At 43.2% G+C, this 24,425-nt stretch overlaps 1 protein-coding gene across 11 annotated transcripts in view; it reads right to left on the minus strand.

Moving 5' to 3' along the window:
- BACH2 (BTB domain and CNC homolog 2) overlaps window positions 1-24,425 on the minus strand; it is a 193,833-nt gene that overhangs the window by 33,965 nt on the left and 135,443 nt on the right. For all 11 annotated transcript variants that reach the window (XM_065059613.1, XM_065059614.1, XM_065059610.1 and 8 more), the window contains one exon: window positions 16,013-16,267. In XM_065059613.1, the coding sequence (XP_064915685.1) occupies window positions 16,013-16,255 (243 nt within the window). In that variant the 5' untranslated portion in view covers window positions 16,256-16,267. The remainder of the gene's footprint in view (window positions 1-16,012; window positions 16,268-24,425) is intronic.

The raw sequence follows: 24,425 nt of genomic DNA on the forward strand, positions 1-24,425 counted from the left end.
ATCACCAAGTAAAGCCTCCACTTCGTTCATCTCTTCTTTCCCAGGCCACCACAAGGGCTGACACAAGTGAGGGCCAGGGGAGGCTGTGGGCAGGGAAGCATTTGCTGTCCCAAGCCACCACAAGGGCTGAGGGCAGCTGACACTGCCCGAGAGCAATGGGTGCGAAAATGACACTTTTCCCATCAGGGCTTGGGAAGAAGTTGATGATCTGGGTGACAGTGAGGGGCCATGGTTAGTATGAGGCACATTACCAAGCTGAATACATGAGCTGGGCTGTTTCTGCCTAAGTGTGCGAGGCTGTCCCAGGGTAAGGGTGTCTGTCAGGGTCCTGGGGAAACGTCCACATCACAGCCAGGTAAGAAGGAAAATCAGAAAAATGACAGACAGGAGCAGTAGCAACCAAATGCAACCAGACAGGAAGGCAAAAATGCCATGCTGAGCGACAGGCAAGGGAAAGGGGCATTTTCTAAAATAGCTTTCCTTAATCCGGGCCAGAAAAATCCTGCACTGTACCTTTAGTGTTTTTATCCCACTGCCCCTTTTTCTGTGTTGTTTTCCACCGTTTATCCAGCATCTCATGCTCCCTGCCTGGTCTCTCGTCCTGTCTACAAACCTTTTGTTCCACCAGACCCCACTTCTGTGCCTGCTGCCAGCCCCGAGCAGGCATCCATGGCAGAATCATCATTTATTTTGCACACAAGCAGGGTGCAGGGACAGGAGGGCACGTCATCCTCGCATGTCCCCCTCTGCCAGAAGGACAGCTTGGAGACAATGATCTTCCCCCTCCATACAAATCACTGCAGCATGAACCTCCATTGCTGGGAGGGGAAGAGTCGAGCCACAGCCTTCGTTTTCCCTCCAGCATCCTCCCTCTCCTCATTCTCTTCTGGCTGCCAAAGCAGGTTAGACATGGCTTGCCCTAAGTCACCTACATTCATTTTTCCTCTTTAATTAAAGGGTTCTTCTGTGAAACAATTCATGAGAACTTCTTTGCTAAAGGAAAGAAACGGAAGTGTTATTCCACACAGGTTTACAAAGACAAACATGCTCTCTGCAAAGGAATTTTGTTCCCCAAAAAGCCCCCATGGAAGGCAAAACAGGATCTGCTGAAGAAGAACTGAACTTCATTTTAAATCAGTGTACCATGTACAAATGCTGTCTTACAAATAGGATTATTCAATTTAAACCTTAGATCTATCAAGTTCCATTACTTCAAATGGAGCATGTCGTTTCTTGACTTCATTATAAATCAGGATTATATTGCAATTTATGTTAGGTAAAGTCACTGCTTCGATATGAGGCAGTGAAAAAAAATTACACAGCAGTCAGTAAATAGAGCAAAGTCATTGCACTGTTCTTGAAAGGCAAAAAGTCATCTTGCTAAATGAGGGTCCGAGCTGTCCTGTACCAAGACTGTTCCTAATAAATAAAAGACCTCTGGGAAAAGTGCTGAGCATACGCTGGATCTATTTTCAGCTTGCATCAGCAGCTGCTGCCCCTGGGATCACATCTTTGCTCATACCCTACACCATATGTAATCACTCCAGTGCTGCAACCAGTAAGATAATGAAAGAGCATGGCATAAATCTATACTTGAGTGGAATGCTAAATGAGAAAAATAATACAAAAAAGAGGGAAATAAACCACATTTTCAAGTCATTAGGAAGAAAGACTTTGACATATGAAGTGTTGCAACCATTAATAGCACTTATCATATAGAGTGGAGACAAAGAGACAAATTAATCAAACTGACAGAACTGGGACATTTTATGCTAATACAGGCTCCTGGGTTTTCGTTTGTATTCCTCTGTGTCTGGAAAACTGATACCATTACAGGGCAGGAAATTGCATGAATAACATGCAACAGATCATAAAAATTCACACACCAAGTGCAGAAACACTGCCAAAAGCACTGTAAAAACAAGGCTAGAGACCTCAACAGAGGAACTACCAACAGCTAATGAATGCAAATAAGTACAGGAATATTTCCCATCCATGCATAACAATGAGACATCGGCTGTGACTCCGCAGTCTCCAATAGTGTAGGTAAAATAAAGCCTGGAGAGCGAACACGCAGATAGCTGCGGGGGAACTGCTGGCCAAGCCAGGGTCTGAATTTGTTTGCAGTGTTGCAGCCAGCAGTTTAAAGCCACTGGGGAGCTGGCAGAGACAAGTGCCGCCTCTGCCTAAACTGTATTGCTATGTTAGATTTAATTTAACGTTTCAGGTAGAAGAGAGAGGGGGAGGAGGATGAAAGGGGAAATAAAACAGAGCCGCAAACCAGCACACAGTCACCCAAAGCAAAAATCCCCTCACCCCAGCACAAATCCACAGCACAGAGTAAAAACCCTCACAGATAATGACATTTTAAACATGATTCGTTTGGGAAATAGAAAATGTGCTTGCTGTCCAAAGCCACAGCCGTGTTATAAAGGGAGGAAATGGCAAGAACTACAGCAATGCTGGGCAGGGCACAGTGTAATGCAGGATCTTGCCAAGGTTACTTCATTTGCCATGAAGGCTTCTCAACGACCTTTAAAAAATTCTGGCAAAACAGAGCACTGGTGAAGCACGGAGAGCTCACCAGCCATATAAACACCAAATTACAAATACAATCGCGGCATTTCTCATCGCTCTCTGTTTTTTAAAAAAGTGATGCTTTCCCCCTTGTACGGTAGTTACCGTACTAAGGCGAGGACTAACCTTTTGGAGCTGCGTCATTCCCAGCACTGCTCTCACCTTCCCCAGAATAGAACGATACGCAGCTGATAGGATTGAGCAAGAGCATTTATGTGCCAATACTACAAGTATAAAGAGCGTGAGGAAATGCCATCCTGCCCAGGGATGGCTGCTTTCCTGAAGAGCAGGTGGAGTCCAAGTTCTTCTCACATTTGGTGCTGAAGGACCCCATGTTCAGAGGTGGCAGGGCAGAAGCTGTTCCACAACCAGAGAGATGGGCACAGGGAGCACAAAATGCAGAGCCCGGCTCTCCGTCTGCTCTCCAGTACAATGCTGTGGAGGTTTTACACAGTTTTAGTCATGTGAATAGGGTTTATCTCCAAACCTCAAAATCTCCTTCTGTTCCTTTGATCACTACTACAGTTTCAACATGGTGCTTGGCATGGTACCAAAAAATGGTGCACACACACAAAAGCAAGCTGATCCAAAAGCTTTCCAAATACAACAATGGTGTAACCTTTGTTCTAAGGGGAGAAATTAGAAACAGGCATTTGTTAATTCCTGTAAATATACATCCATCTGACAGATGGACAAGAGTTGCAAGCTGCAAATGGAAAGAGTTTCTCCCTTCCCTTCAATAAAAAAAAAATAGCACACATAATTAGCTACAAAAAGGCCTCATGAAAACCTCGGCTTTCAGAAATTTAATATAGGGAGGGAAATAATTTGGTCAAATAGATTTAACTTTGTTGATTTCTTCTGCTCATTACAACAGCAAAGATACCTTCGAAGTCTCTTAAGAATCATACGACACCTGACCCTTTCTTCTCCTCTAGCTGCAGTCAGAATGGTTTGGAAGAAGAAAAGCTTAGTTAGAGTAAAACATCAATTCCTGAAAAGAAAATATTTAGAGAGGTCTTTACTATCATCTTACTAATCAGCCATGAGGTAAAAAGCACAGTGACAAGAAACAGCCACGAATTCTCACACTGCTTTAGCTATGCAATTTCTCTTCAGAAAACCAGCTTCAGAACCGGCTTGTAACCTCACCAAATACTTAAAAATGTATCTGAGAACTAAGTCAAGAGTCCAAGAGCAGATGATGCAAACAGTATGGGCCCCTGCAGGCTGGGATTGACTTGAAAACCCCCAAGCTTGCTGTAAAGAGCAGCTTTTGGCGTGCAGGGCCGGTCTGCTCTACAGAGCTGCTGGAAGGAGGTCCAGCACAGAGCCCTGCCAGGGGCTCCTGCCAGGGTCGCCTTGGTTGTGCAGCACCAGCTGATGCCAGAGGCCAGAATGTGATCAAATGCTTCTCTTCAACAACACACCTGCCCATCCCCTCTCAACTGAGGTTTCCAATTGGAAAGTTCATACATAATAGTGAAATAAATCCTATACGAGAAGGATTGGGCTCGTATTTGAAAAGGAAGCAGAACTAAACTAAGCCTGAAGTAGCTCTTACTGGGTGTTCTTCTCAGTTTTCCAACTACAAGATACATTGAAGACAAGGAATGAAGCAAAGGAGTTATTGATTTCAAGGTTTCTGCCACTACCGAAAGTGACTCTTTCTCCATGCTATGATGACTTCGTAAATGCGCAGAAGTTTATTTATAGAATGTCAAAATGCCTAAACATGTAATGGACATCTCTTCATTCTTCACTTCCTGGGACAACGGTATAGATATTATTTGTCCTCAATGGCTACTGCTTACATAAACCAAGAAAAAATGATAAGGATAGATGGCTCTTACAAAAGACAGGCAAATCTCTGTTTTTTGGGCCTTGCATTTGACAAATTAATTCAGACATTTAAAACATAGCCTTGGTTTGATTGTGCCCAGTCTCCTGAACACTAACAAGTTAAAGGAACAGACAGAAACTGCTTGACTTGGCTTTAAGTCCAGACAAAAACGCCATATACGGAAAGCCATTCACAGAGGAACACGGAAAACTGCAGTCAGATAAAAATAAGGTTAAAAAATAGTTTACTTCAACAGGCAGATGGAATGGCTGGAGAGACCAATCCACCTCAAGTCCAGCTTCCCCTTCCAGAAGTAGAAATGAGCACTAGTCCTCTGTGGGAAGCAGAAGGGAAGTTGTCAGGATTTGGCTTTCCCTAGCTTCTTCCTGTCTTGAAAGGTTACTGGCTCCAACCCTGTCCTTTGAAAGAAACAGGAAATAACTTGAGCTTATTTTGGTTTTACTTGACCAAGATCACCCTCACAGGGAAATTTTCACTGAAGGCTGCCTGTGTATCTGTGGAGAGAGGTGGACGGGCATGTTGTACTACTGCTGTGTGGTCAGAGATGGAAAGATACTTTGGTTTCAGAGTTGTTTAAGACTTTTTTCTTACTAGCTGCAGGCCCTTGAAACAGAGGATCACAGGTCTGAATTTCAAAGGAAAGAAAAAACCCAACACTTTTCCCACAAGCAAAAGCTTTACACAGCCAAAAACGTAGCCTCAGCCTCCCGACAGTCTGACGAAAATCCAAACCACTTCATCAAAAGAGCATTTTTTCCTGAAACTGAGAACTGTGCTGGCAAAGTTTGAACAGACTTTTTTTTTCTTTAAATCTACTCTTTTTACCTTGAAACAGTACCACAGACTGCACCCCCACCGATTCTGGGGCCATAAAGTAAGAGGTATATGCACAGAGTAAGGAATTTGGCCCTATCACAATTCAAAGCAAGCAAACTTCAAGTAAGGTATTATGAACTGTTTGATTAACTAGATCCCACACCTCTTAATTAGCACTTTTCAGGTCCACTTCTGGCTCAATCCTTTTATTTGGATGGTCTCCTTTATATTTTACTATCCCAACAAAGCCACTTCAGCCCTGGCCTCGGGAAGTACATCGGACACCACAGGAGCAGAGGGAAGCACTGAGAATACACCACATATGCCGAATCTGTCTGCACTTCTTTCAGTAACTCCGTAAACTTTCATTTATCTGAAGCGTTGTTCTGAAATGATAAGCAGCTGCTGGAGGGAATGCTGTGGAGCACATGCTTTACCAAACCCAAATATGTATTCAACTAAATGTAGCTGCTTCAACAACAAAACAAAGGTGCCTGTTTTTTGGGGACCTGAAAACCCAAAGCTCCCATCTGCCAAGACTGATTAGCTCACTGTGGAAGAAATCAAGGCTTGCTAGGTACCTGCCTGCCTGTTCTTTGGGATAAATGTGATGCCCAAAAGCTACAATAATAGCAGAAAAAATTTTTACATCTTGCTCTAAGTATGAAGTTGTGTTTTTTTTTTTTTTTTTTTTTTTTTAAGTTAAGAATTTATTTTGGAAGCCAGGTCTGCAACAACTCTGTCACTTAAGCAAAAATTCCTAATTAAGCATCCTCAAAGTGCCCCAGCCTCCCGGTGAGGGAGTAGAAGTCTGCAGCAATTCACAGACTCCACGCCTCCAAGTCTACTTCCCTCTTGGATGTGGAAGTCTCAGAAGATGTTCTCGATGGCAGCAAACAGGACATCACGGGAAGAACAGGTAGAGGACACAGACTAGAGCCCATCGGTCACCCAGGACCAACTGGCCAGTTAAGGCAGCGAGTGGCTCCATCCTACTCCATTCATCTCAAGAAATGCTGCTACTAGTTGGAAAATCCCCTCAATGCCTCTTGTGCTCTTAAAAGGTACAGAGGGAGGAACACGAGACTGAAATGCTGGCTGAGGAGAGATAAGCTCAAATCTCTGGTTTCAGATACATGGGCTGCTCTGGGACCAGCAGCTGTGCCAGCTGCGGGTCAGTCTGTTCACCTCCGTGTGAGGTAATATGAACCAGAGCATTTAGAGAGAGGTAAACAGAGCCGAGTGGTTCACACAAGGTGATTTAATCATTACTGACCTGATGCACAGACCTGTGCTGTAATCCCCATCTGATGCATCAGCTTCCACCCCAGCATTCGCAGGGAGGTGATGATGGGATTTTATTTGTTCACAAGAGACATCAAAAATCTACTGCTGAAGGTTTTATGTTACCATTATTTAACTTCAGAGCTGATACCTCTCAGTTCCAGCTGTTCAGTGACACCTTGTTTACACATTGGCTTTACTGAAAGTGCTAGTACTGCGATTCTCTGCTGTTCTCAGCCCAGCTACACGTATTTTAACTGCAGACCCTTCCTTGTCTAGTGGCAGTTCCTGGGTCACAGCAAGAAGTTCCCAGAGCCACTTCAATTGCAAATCAACCTTCTCTTCTCCACAGAGTCATCTAAAGCCTCCATCACTGGCTCTTAGGTCACCCAAAAGATGCATCATGCAAACATAAAGCAAAACAAAACAAAACACAACACATTCCCCAAATACAAAACAAAATTAAAAAAAGGTTTCAGCTATTTCTGTGTGTGGGATACAGACAGATACACTTAACTGCACACTGATGGCATCTGCTCTTATAAGGTCACTTTAAGCAAAGTGAAGGACATCGGGTTTATTATCCAATCTGATCTACGTTATCTTAGGATCTTCAATTTTACTCAACTATGTCTGTACTGAGCACCAAACTTCTTGAAGGGGTGTCTAAAGCTCGTCCCGCTCTAAGGACATTTGCCTTACAGATATGAAACAACGTGGAGTCACACACATCACCGAGCAGTTTGTTGCTGAACACACATGCCAAATTTTTCAGTTGAGTTTAATCTGGCTTCAAAACCCCTGCCAGTGGCTCTCATAGTATCTTTCTCCAGTAAATTAAAACATGCTTATTAAAGATATGCCTGATCCTTTATTTTCACTTCAGTATTTAAGCAACCACCCAAGCCTCCTCTCAGGCTGTTTCAGAGAAATTAAATCTCATTTTTAAAACAAACCACAAACCAATCCTGGGCTGGACAGAGCTGTAGTTTGACCAAGTACAGCTGCTCATACTTACTTATTTTATTAAAGTTAATAAAGTGTGCAAGGACACAGCTTTCACCAGTGTCAGACTGTGCTAACTAGGTGTTTGCTGGTGGTCTCGCATCAAAGCAAAACAGATGAAAAGTCAGTGCTGCACAAGAGTCCTGGAATAAACCAGCCATTTCTCCCTTCAAAGCTTGTGTCATGTATGTAACAGAAAGTGTGTCTGCTCATTCCTCTAAAAAAACCCCAACAGCGTGCTCGTAAAATTCACAAAGAACATCTCATTCCCAAACTCTAGTACAATTCAACTGCCTTCTGCTCACCTAAAACCTGTATTTCACTTTCAAATTGAACTGTACTTTCCAGCCTTAATGTTTGTTGACTGCTGCAATGCATCATTTGAATACATGCCATATTCCACCCCATAACATGCTCAATTTCACTGGTAGCTGAGAAAAACAGCCGGTCTGACATTATCCACCGGGGAAATCTTGTCAGAAAGTGCTGAACAGAGATAAAACCTTATCTTCTTTGGGTCTTGGGAATGCTAATAAAGCAAAGTTTGGTACTGGGATCAGAAAGTACCTTACAGGTTGTGGTCTCTGATGTGGTGAAGCTGAGGGGTGTCTTATCTGGGCCCTATCTGTCTGCTTATTCAAACAGCAAATGCTCAGCGTGTATTTCAGGACTCTTAAAAGAGCGGGTACTTAGCTTCCTGGCAATAAAGAAATTCAAAGCTTTTTCAGAGGGAGAAAAAGCAAAGACAAACAAGGGTGAAGAGGTGAGGAGAGGAAGAGGTCTTACAGACTTCAGGGTCAGAGCGCTCACAGAGTTAAGGAATGAAACACAGTCATGGCTCAGCTACTTCATTTTCATTCATGCGCAGATGTGTATTTAAATACAGCAAAAAAACCCCCAACATTAAACAAACAAACAAACAAACCACACCCCCTGTTATACATGCTTATTGCTTCTGCTCACACCCGTAGCATACTCTACTTCTAGGACTTAATCTTCAGGATACCTTTTACATTTTAGATAATGTTTGCCATATTTGAGCGAGAAGGTTTCCCCACTGCAAATTGCCTTTTCAATAGCGAGCGCAATCAGAGTCAATCAGCCCGATTTAGCACTAGCAGCAGGCAGAAGTCTAACAAAGGCAATGAAATTGAGTCCACTTATTGCAGTGCTGAATTTCATCCTGTGCATTCATCTCCATATCCCCTTCAACAGTACATTTTTATATACGTACTCAAATAAATATAAATAGTATAACTACCACCAAAGGAAGGGTAAAGGAATTACTGTAAGATTTTTTCCCCTTAGCATGCATGTATGCATGACTTTTGGTGTGCTTTTTAAAACCCAGCTCTCCCTACAACACAACAGAGGTTTATGTCACTTTTCTCCATTGGAAAGGATCAGAGAAGTGTTATCAATAGTGAGACAGCCCTCATGAGAAAATAATGGAAGTTACACCCCATGGAATGAAAAGTTTGTGGCTCGTTTCCTCATCATACTTGAGGCATGAAAAATCAGGCAGTGCCGGAAGCTTTTGAAGTGAGACATGGATGGAATTTCATATCACATCTTGATGGTCTCATTTCTGCTTTATTGTTCACCTGCTAGAAACAAAATATGTCGTTTGTACCTTGAACCGTGCTATGTAAATAATGCACATAAACCAGTGTGCATTCCTGTCTCGCAGTTTCTTCTGCATTAGTACCATACCATGTAAGACCTCAAAAAGTACCTGAATGTTCAGTTTTACCCTCACTAGAGATTTGCAGTCTCCAGTCATCCTTCTGTGAGGCCAGTGGTGGCACTGCGAATCAGCATGAAAAATAACACATTCCCTAGGAGCAATTTAGGAAACCAAAGACACAACTTCCACCCATACGGACTCACTGATGCGGCACTGCTGAGGTGAGGCTGAAGCGTAAATGAGTTAGAAGCCTGACTTTATTTGAAACTTGATGGATAAAACCTCTTGCCACTATAAAAAGGTCTGTGGATGAAGGGGGTGGTGGCTTTCAGGAAGGCTTTCAGGTCACTGCCACCTCCTGAGACAAAGCAGAATTAATTCTGGCCAGTGCTGTGTGGAACACCAATGGCTGGTACAGTCCTGTAAAAGAAAACCACACTAATGCTTCTTGTTCTCTAAGAACTAACCTTAGCTACTCCTAATACTCTCTGGGGTGCCAAAGAAAAAGGGTCTTTTGTTGCTCCCTACTGCGTAATAACATCTCTCCAGCTGGGAAACAAACTTCCAAGCAGACATTTTCTTCTTGCCCTCTTGCTCCTCTTTCCCACATTTATCACCTCTTTCACTCCAAGTGCCTGTGCAGAGCACTCCCAGCTCAGTCACCACATTCCTTAAAGACACTATATTTATACATGTACATACTACACAGAAAGCAAAGAGACAAAGTAAGAGAATAACATTTATTTCTAGAGAGATAAAAAGGAATATTAATTGCCTTTAGCCAGCAGGGTATGTAATAGTTGACCTCCTGCATCCTGCCTTTCATTTTCTCCTGAACGCAATCATCTTTTGTTGGCTAATTCCCAGCATTTTTCCCCCAGGCTGGCGGGTTGGCATGGATGGTTAGCAGCTGCCAGTATTTCTCCTCCCTGTCAGCTAGGAGCTCTACTAATGTTAGATGCCTGGCTCAGTCCCACCCAGGGTGCCACATGCCTTTGCCTTCCAACATAACACAGCTTTTGCCAGCCCTGAACCTGAATCGAGCTCCCGTCCTGCCTTTCTCCTTGCAAAGATTAACCGGTGAGGGAGTTAACCCACGTCAACCGAAGAAGCAGATGACAGATTTCACAGGGCTAGACCTCATGGGGAAACGGCAGGTTTTGCAGCAGCCGCCGAGGAGCAGTAAAGCAGTAAGAACACGGAGAAATTCAGCCTGTGGTGTGTGCTAACATCTGCTTTGAACATCATTCTCATAATAGCAAAGAAAAGAGCTGTGTGGATAAGCAAACAAAAAGCTCCTCAAATACATCCCACCCTTTCTTGCTAAAATAGATGCTGCTTCCCTTTGCCCCTTGGAAGACTTAGAAGCCCCAGACAACTCAGTCTAATAATTTTGCTTTAAGAAGGCAACATTTCCAGCAGATAGTTCACTGGACTAAAAAAAGTCACCAGTAATGACTCATTGAAATAGATTCAAGAAATCCAAGGGTTATAGGTATAACCAACCAGCCTACTTGAGAAGCAACTTGGTTTTATAACAGAAAGGATAGTACCAGACCAGTGCTAGAGAAAGTTAGGTCTGCTGCTGCTGAAGACCTGCACTTAATGTCACCAGAGACAAAGGCATTTGGTACTCTCATGGTTATTTTTAATGTATGCCCCAAAGTAAAAAAAAATCCAAGCAAGGTTGGGAATCTTGTTTGTAAGCTGTGGGACTCTCATGCAACTGAAGGGTTTTACTTGTTGTTGCTGTTTCTGTTTTTTTTTTTTTTCCCCCCACTATTTAACTGCAGCCTCAGCTTTCAGAAAACCAGGTGAATGAGGTGTTTGCACAGATGCTGCTCCTCTGCCCAGCACACGGCTTTCAGCTTGCCCATACAGACTCGCTGTGCACTTCTATTAGCAATGCCACGCAGGTGAATAATAGTGAATAAAAAAGCCTATTCAGCGAAGCACTGGCTCCTTCTCAAGGAAAGCAGAGTACCACTACAGCATGAATGACTCAGTCATCTACTTGAGAGCTATTACTTGCCGCGATGAAGCAATGTTAATTGGATAATGGCCTGCTGCCAGCTAATATTGGCATGACCTACAATACCCCTGGCTGACAGCCGTGTCTCTCTCTATCACACCTTTTTTTGTAATCTGGATGGGAAGTGGAAACCATTAAAAAAGCCTCATAAGTGCCATTTAACTTCTTATCATGAATTAAAAGCTTAATTAAGTGCCTTGTTAAAGGAAGGAAGACCAGTTTTCATGATTAAATAAAACAAAACAACAGTTAAGGGTATGGAGTGAATGACTGCCTTATAGCTTTAAACTCAGTTCTTGGAAAATATTAATTTTGGGTTGCATTTAACAGCAGCTGCTATAGGAAAACTGTACAATTGCTAAAAAATACCCCGGGTGAAAAGCAGGCAAGGTTCTTGTCGCCCAAAACCTGCAAAGTAAGAAAAAAATGTAGAAGAGCTAATAGGGTCCTTTTTTTATTAGCTGCAGGCAGCAGACACACTCCATTCCTCTAACTCTGCTCTGAGGGCTGATGGTTCACGAACCATGGCCACATATGAGCCTTTGTTATTAGATGGCTGTTTTTCCAAGTGCTTATCTACACACTAAATTACGTTGCTTTAACAAAAGGGGTAGTACAAAATCAAATTACCGAGGTTAGCACAAAAGGGTTTATGGAAACTCTTCAATCAGTGCAGAATTAGCTCCATACTGACTTAGTTTAAGTTGATTAGGGAAAGGTTTGAACTGAGGCACATTAAGTCATGCTTGAACTGACCTGAAATGCCTAACACAAGGTTTTGCACTGGTTGAAAACCCTGTGAATTCAGCTAGACCCAATTCTGTGTGTGCAGTGTCTCCCTACTGAACTGACTGGCATGTCACAAAGACTGCTCTCACTTGTAATTGGATATAAACAAGAAATAATGTAAAAACATCTGTTCACTGTTTAGCTAGACAACAGTTAACAATGTCTGGATGCCAGATTAATAAACAGACCTCAACATGCTAAGACGGAAAAAAAAGTCTGCAATTTAGACTTTAGAGGCAGATCAACTAGTTTGAATAATCAAAAATAAGTTATTTTGTTTTGCTGTTAAGCTCCTTCACACCAACGTTACATGAGTGTAAAAGCTTTATATATAAAGCTTTATCCAGCTCCAACATCAAACCTTTGAGAAATAATACTAATAATGTCCTTTCTCCACAGTTGTATACTTTTAGCAGTTTTCAAACTACGCCAGAATTCAAAACTCAATGCTTGCATGTTTGACTTAAAAATATCTTTGTTAATTTAGAAGTGATCATCACCTTCAGAAAAGTTTTGAACTGTGAAGATGACATTTAAAAATGAATTTCCATCTCTGTTTTTCTATAACAATGACATGCCAACATAAACTGTCTCTAAGCCTGAAAAAGGTATTGGCTCAGGACATTAATTTCAACGTTTGTTTGAATTGTTTCTACTGGAGGTATAACGCTCTACATGACAGATTAAGTCAATTTTCACAAGATACATTTAGAAATAACTTATGGGATGCCAGAGCTCTGCAGACAATAGCCTTGGGAAGAGCCATTAGCTTGTGAACTGGATAAGACCCTGCTAACTTTGTCTAATGCAATATAACTAAGATGGCTTTTCCCCTGCTTCATCAGCTTTTAGAAATAAACAGGAGTGTTTCAGTTCTTTTCACGGGGAGCTCCAACACTGTTCCTTGTTGGAGGTGCTTCCCATGTCAACACACAGGCACCTAACAAAGTGCACAGGCACTCTGAAGCAGAGCAATGCCAGGAGCAGAGATGTGCACCTTAACCAGGCAAAACCCAAGAGATAACAAACTGCGTCAGGCAGATCTCTGACCCAAGTATCTAACACTTGTGAGGAAATTATTTAACTGATCACCTCACATATTCAAATAAAGTAGTCACTGAGCAAATTAGATTCCATGGAGTTACCAGCAATTAATTTGCAGGTGGAAAATATCTGTACAAGTAGGCTTTGGTAACTGAAGGTATCTTTTTCATAGGCCAAAAGAGTTCTTTTGCAGGATGAGAAAGTTAAAGCTCTGGTATGCTGCAACTAACTGAAGCATGCGGCAAAGTAACACTGGTAGTCTTAGGTGGATCATGACAATTTCAGAGTACTGGAAAAAACCTTAAGAAATAGATTCACTCCTTCTGCAAATCCAGTGTAACCCTAAGTCACTAAAACTTTTTGATCCCTCACTGAGATTTATCCTAAAATGTAAAACCTCAATACTTCATTTATCCACTTAAATAGAAATAACTTGTGGCTGGACTGGAGTATTTTTTTTTACATAGTATCTCATGTAAAACACATAGACAAACCTCTGTGTTTTAAATCTTCAGTGTCATACAAACATAGGACTGGGTCACCAAGTGCAGACCCATGATGATCCCTTCACCACCCTGCTCCTCCCACTGGCCTGTGGCTCAGCACCTCACTGCTGCTGTGATTAGAAATCTGCTCATTTCCAGTCTACTTTTACTAAAAGCCAGTTAAAAACAATCAATGCTTTTGCCAACACTGTCTTTTAGTAATAAAGAGAAACTGCCTTCCTCAGCCATTTCATCTCCTCTGCCTACATGGAGCTGTAGAATCTCGTAGTCATCACACCAGCAGGACAAACCTTCCATGGTCTTTTCTCCTTCAAACCAGGGTCCTTCCGAACATCCCAGTCACTCTTGTATATATTTATTTGAATTTCAGTTGTTTTTCTTACTCTGACTGGACCTGAATCATACATGGAGGTCTCACCAAGGCTTTGTAGAAGAGCACTGATACTTTCCTGCCTCTTTGTCCCTGTGCACCCCTGGGCATGTCTTGTCACCTCTCTGCTCCCACCCTTGCTTTGCAGTGTGAAAGCTATGTTAGGTCGAGAGAGGTTCTCCTTCCCCTCTACTCTGCCCTGGTGAGACCACATCTGGAATATTGTGTCCAGTTCTGGGCCCCTCAGTTCAAGAAGGACAGGGAACTGCTGGAGAGAGTCCAGCGCAGGGCAACAAAGATGATTAAGGGAGTGGAGCATCTCCCGTATGAGGAAAGGCTGAGGGAGCTGGGTCTCTTTAGCTTGGAGTAGAGGAGACTGAGGGGTGACCTTATTAATGTTTACAAATATATAAAGGGTGAGTGTCATGAGGATGGAGCCAGGCTCTTCTCGGTGACAAACAATGGTAGGACAAGGGGTAATGGGTTCAAATTGGAACACAAGAGGTTCCACTTAAATTTGAGAAGAAACTTCTTCTCAGTGATGGTGACAGAACACTGGAACAGGCTGCCCAGGGGGGTTGTGGAGTCTCCTTCTCTGGAGACATTCAAGACCTGCCTGGACACACTCCTGTGTAACCTTATCTAGGTGTTCCTGCTCTGGAAGGGTGATTGGACTAGATGATCTCTTGAGATCCCTTCCAATCCCTAGCATTCTGTGATTCTGTGACAATAACTGAGACTCGATTATTCCACTGGAAATTATTAGTGGACACTGCAGAATCATAGTGTGCATCCTAGCGCATCCTCTGCGACATCTCTGAACTCCTATGCAAAATGTCTGGGTTGAAATTTCTTCATGAGTAATATTCAGTGTCAAGACTCATGAAGTCACACCCAGTGACCTATTTCTAATGCTCTCTAGCTTGTGCCATGACAACATCACAACGCCACTGAAGTCTCTGGAGAGCTAAACCAGAGTGGAAAAACCATGTGTGACACTTCAGGACCTGTCACCATTTAAAAACACACCATGCTTCTTCATGGGCATTCAGCAAATGATGATGAAAACCCCTCAGTATGCCAAAGTACCTTCCCACTGAGTGACCTCAGTCCCATGCCCTGGGGACATGGCTGTCCCTCTTGTGCTGCCAGTCCCAGCCAGAGACGCCAGGCAGGCAGTACTGAGGTGGCAGGTGACAGCAGCCCTGGCCAGCAGGCACACATCTCCTCTCCGTGGGCAGCAAGGCCACCAGCGTGCCCTACGGTAGCTGTGCTGTCACGGCTGTACAGCTGTGAGGAAATTACAGTGGGGGTGGAAGCCAGCCAGTGAGATTTTGTGGTAAAATAAAGTAAACTTTCCAGTGATGTAGGTATTTTCTACGTCCCATGGCTTCCTGCTGTGGGAGCCATGCTGTGTGAGAAAAACCCTGCTTTTTGACAGACTGCGTTCATGGTTTCTTGGTGGAAAACACACAGCCTGAAGCAGTTAGATCCCAAATTCGTCACGAGGGGAGGTGAGAGGAAGCAAGGCCGAATGAGGTGCAGGAGAGGGAAAAGAGGAGGACAAGGATATGAGTTGCCATACAGAGGTGGACAGCAGTGCGACTTCCCAACAACATGATGCCTCAAATGATTTTTCAACAATAACCTGCCATCTAGCAGCCATATCACCCCTTTCAAATTTTCTGTCTGGAAGAGCAGAAGAATATCAGCATCCTGATAATGCCCTGAACGAAGCTACAGTAATTAAGAGTTTGGGTACAACTCCTTCGGCAGCGGTGAGGAAGGCGAGTTGAAGCACCTTAAAGCTTTGCCACAGCAAACATTAGTTATTACTGCTGGTGGGGAAGAGTGGTATGAGCATGTCTGATTTTCAGTGATTCGCAACCCACGCAAACGCCAAAACTACATGCTGGAGTAGGAACCAACACCCATGCCATGATCCCCTTGACCACCTTAGCAGACCACAGAGGTCTTCCTCACTGTGTGGGACAGAGGGGGCTCGTGTTTGTGGTGGGGGCACGGCGACATACTGTACCTCTTCCGGCAGGCTGACCACCAGGTCATTTTCCGTCTGCCCTACCAAGGCCTGCAAGAAGTACTCGCTGCAGGCAGCCAGCACAGCCCGGTGGGCGCGGAACTCCTTCCCCTCCACGATCAGCGTCACGTCACAGAGAATGTCCTGCTTCCGCTGGTCATTTAAGCAGAGGAGAATATTGGTACAGTGCACCGTTGACTCATACACATACATGGGGGAGTCAGTCTTCTCATCCACAGACATGCCGTTCACACCCTGCAGAAGAGAAGGGAGGGAAGAGAACACAAACAAGGCGGTGAGGAGCAATGCAGCCACCAGGCAAACGCGGTGCAGTGGGATGCTGCCCAATTTCTGGATACCCTGGGACCATGGCCAAGCAGCCCATTAATTCTTAAATCAAGCGAGTTGCTCAGGAAAGGTATGGGGAAGAGCACTCATTGCCATCAGATTTCACTCCATGGTGCTTTGACTACCTAACCCCTCCTTGGCTTCCCCCCTCAAAATCAAAGCAGAATTTAGATGGACTGCTAAGTGCTTTCCTTCAACCACCTACTACACATCTATGATTTTCAATTTAGTAGAGGCAATAACTAGAGGACATGGGAAATTTTAGAAGATTTTAGCAAAAAGCAAGAGTGACTGTCAGGTCTTCTAATAGTGAAAAAGGGCTTTGTGCTTGCTTCTGTTATTTTCAGATTAAGGGAAATAACCCTCAAAACCCCAGCTTGTTCTCCAGTTGACAGGCAGCGCTGTGTGTTTAGACTGAAGGCCTTGGCTCAAGTGAAAGGCAAGGTGGAACTGTACCCAACAAAGACAAGCCACTAACTACAGTGACCTCATCTCTCAATCAGAATTAGAGCTATTTTAAGCCTAAAAGGGGGGAGAAAGATCTTTAGTGGCTTAGAAGAAATCCATTTTGCAGGCATGGCAAAAGCAACACGCCTTCACCAGCAGTCTAGTGTGATTTACAGAAAAGAGCAGTTGCTGAATTCCAGGCCCATGAAAATCCAGCAACCCGTGTGGAGGTCTAGCCCCAGGTGGAGGGCAGCACGTGGGTGCTGGGGCCACTCCTGCCTGAAGATAAGTCTCCCCCTCCCGATAGCAGAGCAGAGGCTGGAAGGATTCAAGAGACTCATCACAACCACCTCAGTGATGAAGTTCCCTGCCTGCTGTTCTGCGATTTCTGCAACCAGCATCGCTTTTAGACACGGGGATCGGACTGGTGGTGGTGGTGGTGGCGGCTCAGCTTCCCCCAACACCAACACTGCATGACCCCCCTTTACACTCAGGCACATTGAAGTAATTCTTCTCTTACCCAAAACCTTCTGTCCAGGCTCTTTGCAATATTTTCCCATTTCAATATATCTGAGTAAAAAACACACTATGTACCCTAAAACAAAACAAATACCCTTGTTTTAAGGCTTATATGGCAAAAAGGATTATTTGTAAGCTTTCCATCTGCTGCCAAACACACACACTTCAAGTACTTCAAGAAATTATTTTTCCAAACAACAACCGCCTTCTGAGAGGTAAGATTCAGAGAAATACAGGGCTAATTGCAAGAGATGGAGGTATTTTGATATAATACTGCTGTACGGCAACTACCTGACCACTGTACAAAGTGGAAGCAAAATTCCTCCTCTGCTACCTTTTAATGTAGATCTTTGCAGTATTTTCCTTTGCTAGAACAATGTACAGGTACACATGTAAACACAACATGACTTCAAACTATTTCTCTTGCCATGTGTTCAAACCAGGGTACCATTTTCCTATAGTGTCATTTGAAAGATACGAAGAATCTATAAAAAAAATGAACTTAAGAGGACCTGCTTGCTACTTGTGCAAGTACTTGTAAGTCTTTACTAGACTTCCCAAAACTCCAGCCTTCATAGGAGCATTTTTAAGCTAGTGGTTATGATGACTCTTTCTACAAAACAGGTGTTTTTGCCAACATTACAAAACTGCAATATTACTGGAATTCTTAATAGGATGCTTACAGATTCTCTTTTACTGGTATTTTCAGTACTTACTGCTGACTCATGTTACTCTTCTGAGTACCCAGCTGAAATGCCTACATGAACACAAAAATCCCAAACAAACAAGCCAGTATCCATTAGCCCTTCATCAGTTTCCTATCTAGAGAGAAGATACAAACCTGCTTAGTGACCTGCACACACTTAAGGGAGGGAGACACGGTGGGGTCTTTTATGCTGTCAGTTGGACGTTTTAATCAGGAGAAAATTCATTCTTTCATTTTCCTTTTCCTCATAAACTGAGACTAACAAGAAGAGTTGACAGCAAGCTTTTTATTAACACCATGGTAAGGTAAAAGAGAAAATGATACTTAGTTCATCCCACTCATAGTTTTCTGTGTAACTGAACTCTGATGCTAATGATAGTGTTAATGATGTTCTAAGTGGTCACTCTTGCGTGCTATGAAACGCAAGAGTTTACAAGAACAATCTAGTGGGAAAACCTGACGGTTGCAAATGACAATGCAAAGGGAAACGCGTTCATTGTTTTTTTCCAGGCACGTCTTATGCCTGTAACGTCTCAGATGACGAAAAAATGTACAAGAAACCTGAAACCTGGCAGGTAATGAACAGAACATGAATTATATTTTCAGTGCCTTTAGAAAAAAAAAACCCAAACAAAATAGTTTGCCTGAAATTGCAATCCTTTTTTACAGTAATAGTGCAATTTGTGTGAATCAAACCCTGAATTACTTGGTTACTAATTAGTAATTTCCCACTTTTTAACTACATCTCTCATCAAGCGTATTTTTAAGAAAAATTCGTCGCATGCCCTGTGAAATCCTTAAAATGCCACAGTGTATTTCCCCTGCCGGTGAGTGAGTCTGCCTTCTATGCTAGGAAACCTGACTGATGCGGTACTGAGATGCTGGTGCTAGAAATCGCACCCTCTGCTCCGGCAGATCCTTAGCTACGCCCCTGGGAAGGACCTGCTTATTACCACCACACTTTCCCAAGGCTACTGTTGTGACTCCGGGGTCTTCCTGAAAGTGGATCCATGCCGTGCCCCTTCCCACAGCCACTGAGAGTCAATGTGGATGCCCTGGCTGGCGGCTGCAATCTCAGCCGTACACAGACTTCCCCTGGCCGTGCCCCTGGCTGCCACGGGAAGCACCCCAAGCCCTGCGTTGCGCACAGGGAAGCAGGGGCTGGGTTATGGCTCAGGACCACCTATTTATCAGCTTTTAATGTTTCAACACAAGTGATTTACGGTCTTCCCTTTTCCACGGTCTGCCACCGACTGAATGACCTCTAGGCACAAGGTATTTCCTCTCCAAACAGCTTTATCCTGCAGGACAGGAGCAAGATGATGAAACTCCGCACTGGGAAGTATATTGTTCATTTTCAGAGGGAAAGAGTTTAGAGTGCAAAGAGAAAAGGTCACTGTAGGGCTTTGGCATCTAGTAGCAAGAAAATTAGCAGAATTCAACTCTCCCTCCCCACCTCGGAAGAGAAAAGCAGGGATTAGGTATTAACTCTGAGGCAAGCTGTGCTGCAAGTCTTTTATACAGTGTTAATTCAAACCACATATTTTTTTTTTTTTCTGAATTCAGTATTATGCTGAGATTGCAGAACCTTCTTCATGGAAATCATTGTTACACACTTGGTTTTCTTCAAACTGAAAAGAGAATGTCTTAGCAAGCCTTTCTGCGGCTCAAAAGAACATGCTGTGCATTTGTTTGCATATAGGTCACCATACTGCCAGAAAAAGCCTCTTTGAAACAAAAGTTTCCAGAAACTGGCACGAACTATTGTGGGCAAGGAAAGCACCATTGAAACATTGCCAAAAAAAGTTGCTGGTAGAGGCCAGAAACTGCAGTGAAGTGAACTGGAACATCGCTTATATGGTCCTTTCACAGCCATGGGTGGGAGATCCCACCAAGCCCTTGTGCACGGGTGAAACCTCAGGAGACCAAAAAAGTTGCTCATGGAACATCCGAATCACTTCGGTTTGCAGCACGTTGTCTCTCCTGGCTGGTGCTGGCACAAAACTCTCCCGGAACTCGTGAACAAGCTCCCTGAGCTGCTAACAAATGTACATTACCTACAATGAAAAAACTAGCTCCTGTCCCACAAGACCATAGGGCTGGCAATGTGCTGTCTGTTTTTAAAGGGAAACATTAGGAGACAGAAAATCTTATCATGGCAGAGCAGAAAGTCCTGCATCAGAAATGGGTTAATTACGTGAAAAGGTAAATCTCAATCGCGGCAGAGCTACAGAGCACTTAACCAGGCAAATTACCATCGTGAGAAAGCAGCACGGCTTCTGCAAGGGTAAGTCATGTCTCTGATGGGCTCTATTAGAATTCCTGAAGTGTGTCAAATTAGCAGTAAGGAACACTGGTACATGTAATTAGTGCTGACTTTCAGAAATCCTTCGACAAAACCTTTACAAAAGGCTGCTAGAGAAGCTCAGTTGTCATAAGGTGAGAAGTTGCATCAGACTGGAAATCACTTAGGCTAAACTGTATTCAACAGAGAAGAGAAGCAGGGGCAATTTTCTGCAGGTTAACAGTGAAATTCCTCCAGAAATGAAACAGCAGCAGTACCGGCGTCTCACACCTGCCTACGGTCATGCTGCGCAACACACCTGAGCTCGTCTGATCTCTGAAGGGAAAGCAGAGTTGGGCAAGCTTTGTATTACATGTGGATGGGAGATTGCTCGGGCGTAGCAGGATCCTAACAGCAGCCTGCCGCTCCTGCAGCGAGGTCCTCAAGAAGATGGGGCCAGACAACGGGAACAACTTGAAACAACAGAGGTTTAGACATAAGGGAATAGTGAGAAACAGGTTGCCCAAAGAGTTTATGTCATCTCCACCCTTGGAGGTTTTCAAGACCAGACTGGATATAGTGCTGAGCAACCTGCTCTGATCTCAGAGTTGTCCTGCTTTGAGCAAGTGTCTGTGCTAGGAACCTTCTGAGATGAATGATCTGATGATCCTACATTGATTAGTGACCTAGAAGTCCACAGATCATGACAGGGAGACTGAAATAAATAAAATCAGTTCAAACGTCAAAGGTAATAGGGATTGTTGGGAATTTCAGAACAACGTAATATAAAAAAGAATTAAGACGCTAACACAGTGTCACACTAAATCCTCGGCCCTCTATTACACACAAGTGACAATTAGAGGAAAAAAAGGAAATTTTATAGAATGGTTGAGGCTGGATGGGAACTCTAGATATTGACTAGTCCCATCTCCCTGCTTAAAGCAGGATGACCTACAGATGGCTGCTCAGGACCCTGTCCAGTTGGGTTTTTAGTATCTTCAAGGATGGAGACCCCATAACACCTCTGGGCAACCTGGTGCATTTTGACCACTGCCACAGTAAAACAGGAACTCATTGACCTGCAATCTCAATTGCAATTTAGAGTCTCTCATGAAAAAGACAGACTGGAGACAAACAGACTGTCATCACCTAGAGACAGATTTTAAATAGAGAGAAATATTTTAATAAGGAGATGTATTTTCTGGTTACTTCTGGTGTAGTACACTGTTCTGCAGTGTCTGCATCTGATTACTGACGCTGAAACGGGGAAAAAAGAAATCCTCAGGAGAACAATGAAAAAAGATTATTGGCAAGTAAAGAGAAAAAGCCCTTCTCAATGTCTATCATTAATTCAATAAACACTATGCAAATAATACAAAACAAAAGGTCAAAGCAGCACTATTTATTGTTTCTAGTGTTGCAAATAGGAGAGGACAGCCAACTATAATAAAAGAAGCAAGACTAACACAGAATTTGTAAGAAGAAGAATTGTGATTCCTGACCATAGAAATGAACTGAAATTGTACCCTGTACTCACAAAAGCATATTTGTTTTTCCTGAGAGATTTCACAGCCACTGCAATAAACCATATATACAACCGGGCACTGCTGCATGTTACTGGGCAAAGAACTCACTGGATTTGTAAAAAGATTAGTCATTTCTAATAAAAATATCCAGGGCCATGTTATGCAGGGTGCAAGTTTACACAGGATGAATACTGATGTGCTTCAGCTCCCTGGCCAACAACAATATTGCTGGGCAGAGGAACACAAGTATATTATCCGTCCTTCCTGACCTACTAACCACTGTCTCAGAAACAAATTATTTGATAGACGTCAATACAGATGAAACCCCAAATCTGTCACTTTGAGAGAGCAATAGGAACCTTACCCTGCGCTCCCCTCTCTCGAACAGGCACTGAAGCTGCAGGGACTAAGTTGTTGAGGGCCAGCAGCAGAAAACATCTGTCCAAAGACTGCATGTGTTGGGTGTCCCTGACACAAGGGGCTCCCCCTTCCACTGGCTCCAGCAGAGTGGTGGGTTGAGGACATGAGAAGCCATCAGATGTTAAATTCAACAGAAAAAAAGGTGCACAGACTACAGTGGAAGTGTCTTTGTAGCCTCTCCATGGCAAAACACCAGCGACAAAGGGAATGGGAGCAAAAAGGGGGGCTAAAGGCATCGTATCATTCTATGAAACAAAAGCTCACTTGTACGGCAGGAGGTGTAAGCAGTACACTAGATCTACAACGGTGCACGGTAAAGATCTGAAAAGGTTTATCGGTAGCTCCTCATTATGCCTGTAATGCAACATTTTAGTATGGGAGGGAACAGAAAACATTGTGTGTTTTCTCAATTAGGAATCCCGGTTCCTGATCCGGTGTAAAATGAAACACGGGTTTTGCCTGGAAGCATAAGCTGGAGTTCAGGTTATATCCTCCTACACAAGGTGATTCCCTGCTTTCTCCTGATCATGTAAAGAGAGGATCAATACTTGAATTGGGGTTATTTTTAGTTCCAGTTCACTTTCTTCCAATCAGCTCCACTAACAGTCAAAAAAAAAAAAGACACTTGGGAATAGCTTGAAATGGTCAGCTTGAAGGCAACTAAGTCTTTTTGGTGAGAGGTAGCTGGAGAGTCTGCACCACAGATTTGCATGTGAACGTCTGACAGTATTTCTTTTTAATAGGATGCAGAGAGTGTGAAAAAATACTCTTTTGTTCTGAGGTTTTCTATTTTTTTCTCCCCCTAACAATTTAGCAAAAGGTACTAGGAAAAAAATGGGGAGAACGATGATAAAAGAATGAAAAAGTTGAGATGAACTCATACTCTTGACAAATGGCAGCAAAAGCACATCAGACTTGACAGTTCTTAGGGATAAACATGCACTGTTTTTAAGTGGCAAGTGGGAGGAAAATAATTTTCCAAGCTTCCTTCCCCATCTCCTAATATTTTTTTTCTATGAAAAGACTTGTTCTGCATAATCAACACTTTGGTTTTAAAGAAATTTATCAATAACTGACACTTCAGAGCTCCTAAAATGACCATCCTTATAATTGGTTATTACGATCTCTCAATTATAGCTATAACAACAAAGGATATGATTATATTGTCACTGCTTTCCTTTAAAAAGAAACTATTGAAAGGCCTAATGATTAATTCACCATTTTTGAGAGCTCTCTGTAATGACAGAAGACTATATACAAAGGTCTCTTCAGTGAGCCCATTATTCAATTAATAAACGTTGAATACTGAGCAGTCACAGTCATACGAAACTCCCAAGAACTGTGTGAATTTTTAACCAATTAATTATCAATTACAACATCATAAAACACCAGCACAAAAATAGAAATAATGAAATTTAATTATACATTATTCTTCTTAGTTGCTGCAAATACTATACAAGACTGATTTTGATTAATAATTCATACGGCAATAAAGTATCAGGAAAGATAATTATACTGTGCCACAATTCTCACACTGATTTCTGTAATTACAGATTACAACAGTGTTAGCAATTTAAAAAGGTTAGGGAGCAGTAGTAATTTGCTATGTCATCCTCAGCAATATTCATGTCTTCTTCTTTGAGCACCCTTGATAATTGAAAATAGACTATGCAGGCCGCCAGGCTCCATGGGCTCGCCTCCTGCCAAACAGATGCTGGGTGCCAGGGCCACTGGCAAGAACGTCTCCAGAAATGAGCTTTTCACGTTGTTTAAGTAACTTCTGCTGTAAAACAGATGACACATGGACAAGTGGAAAAGGCGTTGCAGAGCAATCGTTGGCCGGCTGGCCTGCTGATAGCAATGGCTGGTGCTTCTGACTTTACCAACACAAAGCAAAACCTTCATTTGAGCATGAGTGGGAAGATGGGTGGCTATGAGAAACTCAAGAGAGGATTTAAGCAGGTCTGGTTGGGCATGCAGGAGGGCCCTACAGACACTCAGTAACTCTCCTAAAGGCAAGAATTCACATTGCTGAGGAGGCCACATGGCTCCAACACATGGAGTGTTTGCAGACCAGGGAGGACCCTCTGAATTGCTGAAGAGCTGCACGCGATTCATGGGCCACAAATGGGTCTCAGGGAGCAGGAACATCAGTGCCTGGGC

This window comes from Columba livia, chromosome 3 (assembly GCF_036013475.1).
Source record: "Columba livia isolate bColLiv1 breed racing homer chromosome 3, bColLiv1.pat.W.v2, whole genome shotgun sequence".
Taxonomy (NCBI): Eukaryota; Metazoa; Chordata; class Aves; order Columbiformes; family Columbidae; genus Columba; species Columba livia.